Source organism: Trachemys scripta, chromosome 1, assembly GCF_013100865.1.
Source record: "Trachemys scripta elegans isolate TJP31775 chromosome 1, CAS_Tse_1.0, whole genome shotgun sequence".
In the NCBI taxonomy this organism is placed as follows: Eukaryota; Metazoa; Chordata; order Testudines; family Emydidae; genus Trachemys; species Trachemys scripta.
In genome coordinates, this window is record NC_048298.1 from 268,391,744 (window position 1) to 268,404,156 (window position 12,413).

At 40.3% G+C, this 12,413-nt stretch overlaps 1 protein-coding gene across 2 annotated transcripts in view; it reads left to right on the plus strand.

The window, feature by feature from the left end:
- The window catches only part of TBC1D4 (TBC1 domain family member 4), a 154,710-nt gene that overhangs the window by 118,315 nt on the left and 23,982 nt on the right, over nucleotides 1-12,413 (plus strand). For both annotated transcript variants that reach the window (XM_034758343.1, XM_034758344.1), the window contains 2 exons: nucleotides 8,375-8,535; nucleotides 9,473-9,682. In XM_034758343.1, coding sequence (XP_034614234.1) covers nucleotides 8,375-8,535; nucleotides 9,473-9,682 — 371 coding nt within the window. The remainder of the gene's footprint in view (nucleotides 1-8,374; nucleotides 8,536-9,472; nucleotides 9,683-12,413) is intronic.

The window sequence follows — 12,413 nt, forward strand, 5'->3', positions numbered from 1 at the left end:
GGACAATTAGTGTTCTTTGTGAAAGTATCTCGGTGATAATTATTGGCTTTTACCAAAAAACATTAGTGTGTGTTAAGCACTTTGGGCCAGGTTTTAAAAGGTATTTAGGCACCTTATGAGATTTGCAAAAGCATCTTGGTGCCTAACACTGCCCTAACATTTTTTTGAAAATTTCAGTAGGCACTTGAATACCTTTAAAAATCTGGCCCTTTTAGACTAAAATGTGCTGTGTTATCAGAAGTACTGTATTAAAATGCCATCATTGGAACAAATCCATTGGTTCTTATCCACGTCTTATTCCAGCATACTTCAAACTTGGTTTCATTAGAAGACTGAGTAAGACTCTTCAGACTTTCCCCATTATTAACAGGGTTTGTCCATTAACAGTTGTCTTAGCTTTGTAGAGACAATTCCTGAGTGATAATGAACACCCACAACTCTGCCTTAGTCAATGGAAGTTGCTAGTGCTTGGAACCTCTCAGAATTCAATATGGAAAGATTTTGCTTGCAGTGGTAAACTGCTTTCTGCCCAAGTGCAAGTTTAGGGTGGAATTTGTACTCAGAGCTCTTTTTATTTAAGACAATTTTTAGGTGTGAACAGTGTGGGGGTGTTTTAACTGGCTGTTTAAAATAACCCCTTTGACGCTTGAAAGCAAAATCTGGTTTTTCGTTTAAATCTTCTTTCCTTCATCTCAGGAATCTTTGGTTTGTTGTTGTAGTGTTGCTCCTGATGGCTAGACTATTGCCGTGGATTCTTATTTTTTCTTATCAGACATGAATAATTACAGGGACTTTGCAACAAGGAAAGAAGCTAGTTCCAGTTTAGAGCTCACCAGTTTAAATTGTGTCCCAGTTGCAGCATGCTGTTTTACCTGTTGTGTGTTTTGACTGGCTACCAGTGAGTTACCAGTGTTTAAATTCTAGTTAGTATGCTTTTCAAATCTTTGAAATATTTAATTGCTAACAATAAATTTAGTGCTGTAGGAACTAAGAAAAGCAAAGGATTTAGGAGCAATCTCTGAACAAAATAGCAGCAGAAAAATAATCTTTTTCAGAATAAAGATAACTGACAGGAAATATAACCAAAAGAGAGAGAAACTGGTGGGAACCAACTTTTTTTGGTCCCCTGAGGGAGGAATACTTTATTTCTTAACCTTATGCCAGTCCAAGTCACAAGAATTTAAATTCCATGTGATCATTTGTACTGGATTTTGGATTGTTTGTCCATCTAGTTTTCAAACGGCAAAGCAGGTGCTCTATTTGCCCAACTGCTATTTAGTTAGTTGCATCAAAGAAAAGCAGAAGTTGTAGTGAAGTGAAAGCAAATTGAAGAAAATGCAAATCTTGACATGAACAGCAAGAGTAAAGAGTTACTCCTGGGTCAGTCGTAATGAAGGGATTTAAGTACAAAAAATTTCAGATAAGTATTGTAATTCAACGTGATCTTATTTCTTGGAAGAGCAATCTTGGGAGGATACTTTACAGATTTATTTTGAAAGTAAGCTTTAGATAAGTGAAGAACAGTTTGTATTTGCAGTTAAATGAAAATAAGCAGTAAGTTACAAAGTGTGTCATACATAATAACTGCCTCAAGAAGCTGTCTAGTTTTCAACATAGCATGTACTGTCTAGCATGTAGTACCTAACAAAAAGAGGTAGCAGATATACTGGTGTGCTTTAATATACTATAGTTAGAGTTTGCCAAAATGAGAAAATGGGTTATTGTTCCTTCAGACAGACACTTGAAAATTTTCCCATAAAGCATGTCTTAAAGCTCTGGTTAATATACAGTATTCTACATTCTGTTTCTACAAGGCACCTATCTTCACATTACGTTCTGGCTGTTGAAGAGTTAAAGTACGAACTGATAAATGTCTGAGGCATTTCATTGTATTTCTAATTTCGGTTTTTGGGTTTTATATATATATATATATATATATATATAATATATATGCAAAGGATTTCAGTATTAAGGATCAAAGAGTATATTTGTTCAGCAGCTTTACTGAGAATAATCATTTTTATTTAGAACTGAGCTGTGAAGAGAGTGCCTGGTAGAAACAGAATGTAGAATACTGTACTGTATATTAACCAGAGCTTTAAGTCATGCTTTAGGGAAAATGTTTTAACAGGCAATGACCAAACACATACAAACATGCTTCACCTTGCCAGAAGCCTTGTTTGTGCTTACTAGACACAGAAAGGACCATTATAAACAAAATCCAAAGCTGTTTTTCCAGGGGCAGAAAGAGTCAATATATCAGAATTTTTTAATATTTTTATTTTACTTTAGTTCAGTTAAATTTTTAGGGATCTCGTTGTATTTGCATGACTTCCAAACTGAGATCTTTATGTATGGAACCTTTACTATGAGAATGCATGCTCAACATTTTAATGAGAAAACTGTTTAGGTGCTACAGCAACATCCATGTTTTTAGTTCAGCTGTTTACACTATTCTTCAATCCTTTCCTTTCTAGCAATTCTACTTTTTGGCTGTTTAACATTTTATACCATCAGATATTACCTACTTATGTTTGAAAATGCAGTGTATTTTAATTGCTTGTATAAATCCCTGCGTGCCTAAGTGTGGGTAGGCTATTAATATTACATAGCATGCAGTTGTAGTTTTAGTTTTACTAGTGCACATGTTATGAGACAACGAAAAGAACTGGGGGTAGAGGGAGGGTAGGGAAGGAAGGGAGGGTAGGGAAGGAATTCATCGCTTTTGAAGCAATTAAAAAATACCCCTTCTCGAAGCAACTTGTTTTCAATTCACGTTGAAAAATGCAACAAATCTTTTTTTTTTCCTCCCTGTGTCCTATGAAAAGTTTCTTCCTAACACATGCTTATTGACTAAGCAAAATCTGAAATTAGAACTACAGTGATCACCCTTAGTGTTTTTACCAGGAGGGATATTAGTAGAACCTGAATAAGCTTTCCAGCCTGTAGAAATGTTTGCCCTGTAAGGCCCAATGGTACCCTCCTGTGATAAAGCCTTGGAAGACTCCTTTGAATGTTCCCCTCAGGTTGACATGCAGTTTGATGGATCACAGAGATAAGGATAATGTTTCCCAACCCTGGTAGCTGCAAAAACCTGGTGCTTCAGTTCTCCATGCTGGTGGCAGGTCTGTTATTACCCCCATGGCAGCAGCCTCTGGAGCCATACTGCCATCAGTAGGGCCCTACCAAATTCATGGTCCGTTTTGGTCAATTTCATGGTCATAGGATTTTAACAAGCGTAAATTTCATGATTTCAGATGTTTAAATCTGAAATTTCAGGATGTTGTAACTGTGGGGGGTCCTGACACAAGAGGTTTTTTTGGGGGAGGTTACAAGGTTATTGTAGGGGGGTCGTAGTATTGCCACCCTTACTTCTGCACCGCTGCTGGTAGCGGTGCTGCCTTCAGAGCTGGGCGGCTGGAGAGCGGTGGCTGCTGGTTGGAAGCCCATCTGTGAGGGCAGCGCCACTGCCAGCAGCAGTTCATAAGTAAGGATGGCCTGGTATGGTATTGCCACTCTTACTTCTGCGCTACTGCCTTCAGAGCTGGGCACCCGGCCAACAGCTGCTGCTCTCCAGCAACCAGGGAACAACACAGAAGTAAGGGTGGCCATACCATGACCCCCCTACAATAACTTTGCGACCCCCCTATGACTCCCTTTTGGGCAGGACCCCCAGTCTGAGAAACGCTGGTCTCCCCTGTGAAATCTGTATAGTATAGGGTAAAAGTACACAAAAGACACATTTCACGGGGAAGACCAGATTTCACGGTCTGCGACGCATGTTTCACGTATATGAATTTGGTAGGGCCCTAGCCATTAGCATCTATGTCCATGCCTGGACAACTTCTCCCTCTGAGGGGAGCTGGGAGTTAATGTCTGGTTGCCCTCTGAGTTCAGAGTGAGGTGACTATAGTGGTGTTGATCCTTCTGAGCTCCAGCATGCACCTGTCTAACTTAGGTACTAAAATGCTGGACTAGTACACATCTGAAGTAACTCCTCTGAAGTTAGCTAATCTGGATTTTCATTAGTGTAACTGAGAGCAGATTCCAGCCCACTAGGCCTAGATACTGAGTTGAACATTATGAGCAATACCCAAGATAGTTGTATAGAAATCTATCACCATACTTGAAAGTTTGGGAAAATATAGTAGAGCTGATATGACCATTTCTGCACCCAGCTTGGCCAGCTTCTGGTTCCATCTGCTCATTTTAGTGGTGGAGCTTATAAATAACTTGAATATTTATTTGAGGTGTGGGTTACTTACTTTTCCTGTTACCCTATAATACATCCTTACATGCCTTTCAGATCAGATTTTAAATTTTAGGTCCTCTTAGCTCAGAGGCAAATTATCAAAGTAGAATTTAAGAAATTCCAAGGCACTCTATTTTATGTTTTGTGGGTTTTTTAAATTTTATTTGAGGTATTCTCAGAAAAAATACTCTACACTTTTTTAAATAACCACTTGTATCCCATTGTATGCTTCAAGCTGTGTGCATAAGTCTGACACCAACTACCTCTACAATAGTCAATTGTTTTTGGAAAAAGAAATGAGGAACTAAGATAGTCATTCAGAATTACAGGGGAATTTTGGAAGATAATGCATAATTACCAGCATTATCTTAAGTGTCCAAGGATGTGAGACTTATTGTGTGAAGTACATAATGGTAGCCATGTTTGTCTACAGAGAAACAACCAGTGAAGCACAAGTAACTCATCACATTGTACATAGTGAAGGTCAGAAAGGTGCGATATTAAACCATAGACTAAAATGTGCAGTAGCTACCTCTCCACCTCTAATTTTTCTATGCATGTAAAATATTGTAAATAAAACACTGGTGATGTTTCACCTTTCTTTGCAGTCACTTGCCCCAGAATTGCATGTCCCCAAACTGCATCCCCCTTTTGAGTGCTTGCGCTAGAATAATGGCTTCGTTTTTATTATTTGTATAAAGAATGATAAAAAGAAGGGGTTATGCTTCTCTTTTCTTGTTCTCAAGGGTTACATTTTTGTAAGATTTGTAATGATTTAGCTTTATGTTCTAATGCATGATGCAAACATTTGAATAAATGTAAATAGTGGTGGTAGTTTGCATCCTTAGTAATACCTCTGTAACAAATTAATAAATAGACCCAAATCCTATTGCTTTACCTCCATGACTTGTCTCTTTGACACTCTCATGAAGTGAGCAGATTTTGGCCCAAAATGAATTGTATCTTCTGCAGTTACGTCATGATTTTCAGACTACTCTTTTCATCACCTCACTTAGATTAGTATTCACATACCATTCTCTATAGTTGTGTATATAATAGAAATAGTATTCCTTCTTTTATTATCCACAGAAAATGTGTAAGGCAACTATTGGGCCATAGAAAGATTAAAAACTGGGATTTTTTCAGTGTTTTGGTAGGATGTGACACTAGCTAATCCAAAAACCAATCCTAGCTTTTACAATGGATCATTGTTCAGTTTACAATATTTGATACAAGAGTTGCCCAAACCTCTGCTGAACCTGCAGTCCTTGAATGGGCAGATAAAACAAAAAACAGGACAGATTGGGTACATACAGACTTAATGTGGTCCTTTTGTTCAGATGATAAACCGCATAATCGTTCTATTTTAAAGTTCAGTAAACTGAAGTTTTCCAAAGACCAGAACTGGCTCTGATGAAGGTACATATTTGTGACCTTGGTTCAGCATGTTGCTTAGGGCAACATAGCTAACATAACTGTAGCTTTTAATATGACATGGTCTAGCTCACTTGCATGCTTTCTCTTTTTTTACCAGTTGAGAGGTCAGAGATGCTGATTACAATTGGCAAATTGTTGTAACATTCCATTTCAGACTTACTTCCTAAATATTATAGTGAGCACTTGTTGACCTGTCAGCCCTCCCTTTTCTATAGATCCAAGAGTCTGTAACAGCAGTATCCATGGAGGATTAACAAAATTATATAAGTACTGTAAGTCCTAGGGGATGAAAAGTTCTTGTTCTTTTAGAACTTTCCTGCCAAAGGCTGCATCTATAGATGCAATGTTCTGTAGTGTCCTGACAACCCATCATGATAAAGTTGCAGCCTTGCAGTATTCCTCATTTGACACTTTCAACCTGTCTTCCTGATGCATTGCCATCCCACTGGTTGAGTGCACAATGGTAGTTACCTGTGATATTGCCCTGCTAACTTTGTAAACCTCTAAAATACACTCTCTCTTTTAATTTTATCTTAGTATTGAGGCTTTGGTAGTCGTCTTCTTTTCCCAGATGGCAGTGTGGGGTAAAGCACTGTAAAAGGACTGCAGACTTTCTGTAACCCAGAGTCCAATGCAGGTGTTCTTTGAGAAACTCCACTGAGTGCCACCCACCTTCTTTAGGGAAGAATAGCTCAGATTACTCTGAGGTGCTGCAACAGAACCCTAATGGAGTACACGGTAATCCTGTGACAAGCACAGGCAAATCTCTGGCATCCCCCTTTTAGAGGACTTCCATATTGTACAGAAACCCCATCACTTTTTTGAGATGAATGGTCCATTCTACCCCTTCTTCCTCAGCTGAATGTGTTCCAGCAGACTATTCCAGGAGTGCAGTCACATCTCTGTGGTCAAGGGTTGTCTCTAGTCCATTTGAGGATGGCTGGTACTATTTGTCCTTATCAGCTGCTACTGCAAGTGCTTTGTCCAAGCAGTGTTCTGCCTAAATACTTAAGATTGGTAAAGATTCGTTTGACTTGTACATCTGCCTTCAGCAAATAAAGCAGTAGGTGTCTGCAGGCCAGTGTAACTGCCATGTGCTGAGCCATGGAAGGAGTGCAGGGAAGGATCAGTTGCAACAGAGTCAGCCAAGATTTTTTTAGTAACATAGGAACTCTGGATATATTCGATGCCCTCATGGATTCAACCAGTGATTTGTTTGGTTCAGTGTCCTGGGTAAAATTTTCAAATAATGAAACTCAACAGGACTTGGGTTCCTACCTGACTTAAGTGCTTTTGAAAATTTTACCACTTTTCTCCAGCAATGGCCAGTGCCAGATGCTTTAGAGAGAGGTGTTTAAGCACCATAGTGGACAATTATATTATAACGACCTCACCTAAGCTCCCTCTAAGCTGTGCAGCTGCGCAACTGCCTATTAAGTTCCGCGCAGGCGCTCAGGGCTGCGGCAGGGAGAGATGCCTCTGCCCAGGACCTGGACCTGCCCCTCCCCCAGTCCCGACCTAGCTCAGCCCTGGACCTACCACGACTGGGGGACAGGCACCTGACCCAGCCCGGTCCAGACCTGCCGCAGCCAGGAGACAGGCACTTTTCCCCCCTCCACTGTAGTCCCAGGGAGCCGCATTGCACCCCAAGCCCCTCATCCCGGCCCCACCCCAGCCCAGAGCCCGCAGCCCCAGCCGGAGTCCTCACCCCACTGCACCCCAGCCCTCTGCCCTAGCCCTGAGCCCCCTCCCACATGAATTTTATTATGTGCACCAATATGGAGGTGATGTCACACATCACCTCCATATTGGTTCACATAACAAAATTCATTCTGCACATGGGTGGGAAAAATTAGAGGGAACACTGTACCTCACAGGGGAAAGTTTCCTTCTAATCTCCTGCTCCTCCTTGCTCTCTGCTGCCTCTTCCTCCATCAGTATTATCTGCTCAACTAGCTTCCTGTGGCCCATTTCTACGTGCTGGTTGGGGGTGAGATCAGTCTCCTTTGGAGCACTGCGACAGGATCTCTCTCTCCCCTGCTTTCCTGGCCTCTGCTCCTTCTGCTGGGAATGCTGGTAAAGAATGCAGACTCCCCTTTAGTATGAGGCAGCGGAGGGGGAACACTCTCTAGTCATCCCCTTGTTCCCTGTCACTGTCAGCCGTCTCCCTGAAGAGTGGGAAGAGGGATGATGCATGAGGGGGGTTGCCTGAAGCTATAAGCACTTCCACCTTTGGGCTCATGAGCCTGCTTACTTTTAGTCTGTCCTGCCAATTAAATGAGTTGTTGGGTTTTGTGCTCAAGCGATGTCCTCACTTTGATGTGTTGCATCAGATCCTCTTTAGGCTGAAAGGAAAACAAATTGCAGCCATTTGAAGGCTGAATATTAGTTTATTTTCCTGCACTTGAATGTCTCTTAGTTTTTCAAATGGAATTTTGAAAAAAGATAAGCTTGAATTCTGAACATTAGACTAAGCACTGTGTCTCTGTACTAATGCTCCCTCTACCTGCTGTCTGGAGTGAATTTCGTAGCATCATTTGGCAATTGTGTTCAGGTTGTGGTCTGTGATCATGATCTGCCTAACACTGACTCAGCATATGCATGTGTCTTTTTTGTGGTGTACCTTTATCAACTTTGTTTTCAAGCTGATTTTTTTGGTTGCACTCTCTGCTTTTTTTCCTCCAGTGATGGGGAGGGAAGGAAAAGGACCTCATCTGTCTGCAGCAATGAGTCTCTAAATGCCAGTGGGGTCACTCTTACCCCCCGCCGCATCTCCTGGCGGCAGCGAATCTTCCTGCGGGTTGCTTCACCCATGAACAAATCTCCCTCAACAATGCAGCATCAAGGTCCGTGGGGCTTCAAAGAGGGCAAACTGTGCACATACTATTGCTTATTACTCCTGGAAAGAAAAGTAGATGTTTAACAAAAAGCAACATAATGCAACATTGTAATGTACTTGCTGAACCAGATTTGGGAAATGTCTCATTGGGGTGGCTTTGAGTCTTTGTTTTGAACTGGTGTTTCTAGCAGTAGACGCAAACTAATTGCATTTTGCTATAGTTGCCGGCAAGGGCAAAGAAACTGCAAGAACTGCCTTTAGATGATCAAAATATCTCTGTCAGCAAATATTGCCACACCCTGCTTATATAAGAGACAAGAATATTTATTTTTTAAAAAGAGAGCATTTTGCCAGTGTTCTGTCCCAAATAGAACACAATCTGGATGTTAAGCACCCTTCCCTATTTTCTTTCTTTTTTAGTTCTAGATGTTAATCTACTGGTCTCCTAAATGCACTAATGCATGAAATTGCTTCTAAAAATTCAAAGTTCTGACTAGTAAATATGGCTCCTATATCACTCTTCACTGCTGTGGAGCCACTACAGAAGTTCTCTAGATTCAGCGATTGTAGATGAACTGATTTATTGCACAAGTACTGTGATAGCAGAGAGAAAAACATGGCATACCTGCTAGGTGGAACGTATAGCAAACTATGGCAGTTAACAAGCTTAACTGTAGAAAGAGGTAATAAGGATGCAGTGGGAGTGGTCAGCTATTAAGATGCCCTTTGTAACTTGGAGGGAAGTTTGTGGAAGGGTGCTCAATATAGCCATTGACCTTAAAGCTTCATTTAAAATGTTGCCTCCACTGTTAGAAAAGTGTGGTTTTTAGCTTATAATCAGTGTATTGTTGCTGAATATGATAGTAGAAATTGCTGTCTTCATTGCTGGCATGTATAGCCAATGTAATCTGGATTTCCAGTGATAGTTATGTGATTCTTTGCAGATGGGCTTGAGGGGAATGAATTGTTGCCACTGTCCCCTCTTGCTCCAGCCTTGGAGGAGGACCCTCTTTCTTTGATATTGCAAAATGAGGATGCCCCAGATAAGGCTGGCGGGAGAAAAAAATCGGAAGAGTTGCAGAGTCTGTGGAGAAAAGCTATCCATCAACAAATCCTACTGCTTCGAATGGAAAAAGAAAACCAGAAGCTGGAAGGTTAGCCACTCAGAGAAACAACTGGGCCTGGTTTTCAGAGGCCCAGACCACAAGCAGCTCCCATTGACTTCAACTGAAAATCAGGGCCAGTGCTATTATAAGTTATGCAGTAGTTTCAGAAATAGAATTGGTGCAAGACTGAGGTTTACAATCTTAGAAGCGCTGCTGTTCCATGCAAAACTTGCAGTTTTTCCTTGATTTAGTGATTAAAATACCTGAAAAGATTGGGCATATTAAAGGATGACACAGCTGGCATATGACTTATTGTTCTGGTTGTTTCAAAAAAGGCATAGATGCAAAATCTTCCATGATTTAAACACTCTTTTCATGAGGTGGAGCAAAGATATAGTATACTGCAGTACATTCTCCATCAAGTTCCCCTTCTTTATAAAAGTACATGCTTATATGTCAGTTTTGCAATTTAAAAACATGCTTTCTGTCAGAGTAAGATTCCGCATACTTGTGTGTGTATATATTTAGTATAAACCATTGCTATACATATCCTGGGCAACCAGATTCTAGAATACCAGCATACAGGATTTATTCCTCTTTCATCTTCTAGCAAACTGGCATGAATACTTAAATCATCAGTGAACTGCTCCCTTCATGCCTCATTTCAACAAGGTAGTGAATGATTTTCTATTGCACTGTCCCGATAGGTGTTATACATCATAAAAACATACGATGTTCCAACAAATGTTTCTTGTATATTTTCCAGTCTTTCCTACTCTACCAGACAAGTAATTAAGGTCCTAAATTTTTCATGAGCAATTAGTATTTTGGTGCTTCAATTTTTTGAGTGCTCAACTTGAGATACCCTAAAGGTGCTTCATTTTTCAGAAGACGAGTGCTCAGCACTTTATGAAAATCAGGTCCTGATAAGGGTCTGAAGTTGGACACACACTCTATTCATTTATCAACATTTTGGCCAAGATTCTTACTACTGTTATTCAGGATTCCTTCTACAAAAGGTAGTAGTCAACATCCTGGTCTAAATGTAAAACTTGTAGAAATCAGAAAAGATTTAATTTACACTTAGTGCCTTTACCCTAAAGCAGGGGTCGGCAGCCTTTCAGAAGTGGTGTGCCGAGTCTTCATTTATTCACTCTGATTTCAGGTTTTGCGTGCCAGTCAGACATTTTAAAATATTTAGAAGATCTCTTTTCATAAGTCTATAATATATAACTAAACTATTGTTGTATATAAAGTAAATAAGGTTTTTAAAATGTTTAGGAAGTTTAATTTAAAATTAAATTAAAATGCAGAGCCCCCCGGACTGGTGGCCAGGACCCGGGCAGTGTGAGTGCCACTGAAAAATCAGCTCGCGTGCCACCTTTGGCACGCGTGCCACAGGTTGCCTACCCCTGCCCTAAAGAAACTGCAAATAGTAATTTGCATATATTGTCCTGTGCAGTCTTTAAGTTTCCAGAGGCTGGCATTATGCTGCAGTCTCATTCTTTCAGCATAGAAATCCTTACCATCCTCATTTTGTGAAAGTCTCATGCCCACCTCCCATTTCTCCATTTCTTTAGTGCACCATATAGGCACCAGTCCATGCTAAGGATACTAGGGGAGAGGAAGGGGAAAAAATGGCAGGAGCCTTTCCATGTGACTGCAAACCCATGCCCTTGAATACACTGCTTTAGCACGTGGTGTGTTACCCTCCCAGTTTGAACGACATAGGATTTGTAGGGAACATCTACTGATTATTTAGTCATTGAAGAATGGCCAATCCAACCAAATCCTTTATTCTTGGCTATTTTTTTTAGCAACCTGCCAGTCTGTGTTTGGGAAGAGAAGAGGCCACAATGAATAAGCCCTGGTTATTCCTTTAGATTCTTTGTACTTCAGCAAGGGCTGTTTGTATCTTGAAATCTCAAACCTTGCAGGTACCACAGACACTTAAAACTAATCTGATCTCTGCAAGAACAAATGACAAAACAGCTAAAGTAATAAGTGGTTTATAGAGTAAAGAACATAAAGCTAATGCCTCTTTCTTAGTTAATGATTAACACTAAATGTGCATGTCTGGTCTCTCTGGTGAAAACTAGAAAATAACAGTGTAGTAACTGCATTCCAGTTTTGAACCCACTCGGTTCTCTGACTTGTGGAGTTTTATCAGCTGAGAATGCATCGCTGCCAATACATTGGACTTAATCTCACCAAGTAAATGCAGGTGACTTTGCTTAAGGAACCTAGGCACTGGTTATCTAGTGTTAGAGGAGACTGGATGACTTGAGACAAAGTATAGGTTGTTCTGGAAATTTTTCCAGTCTCCATATAAATTTTGCATTTGTTTGGTTGGCATATTTATAGTCCAAGCACATGTGGTATTGTGTGGAAAGTACCTATTGAAAGCTGACGCACTTTGAAGTGAGCAGGGTATTTCATTATTACACCTTGATTCAAATGGTAGTTGGTCTCCCAACACTACAGTCTATTACAGACTTCAGAAAATGTAAACATAAACCCAGAATGGGCTGAAACCTCTAGTGGCAGCCTGATTCTTAGTTGTATATTCATCACACTGATTATTATTGCTTTGGTTTTGATGTGCAATTTCCACCCCTTTATGAAATAGCTCTCAGCAGTTCTTATCTGCTAATGTGTTGTATTAAATGTACTGATTAAAATATTAACAGAATCTCTCCCACTGTTCTTTGTGCCTTCGAGGAGACTTGAATGCTAATAGTTATTTGTTCTGCAGAAGGTAAGATTTGTGAAGCAAATA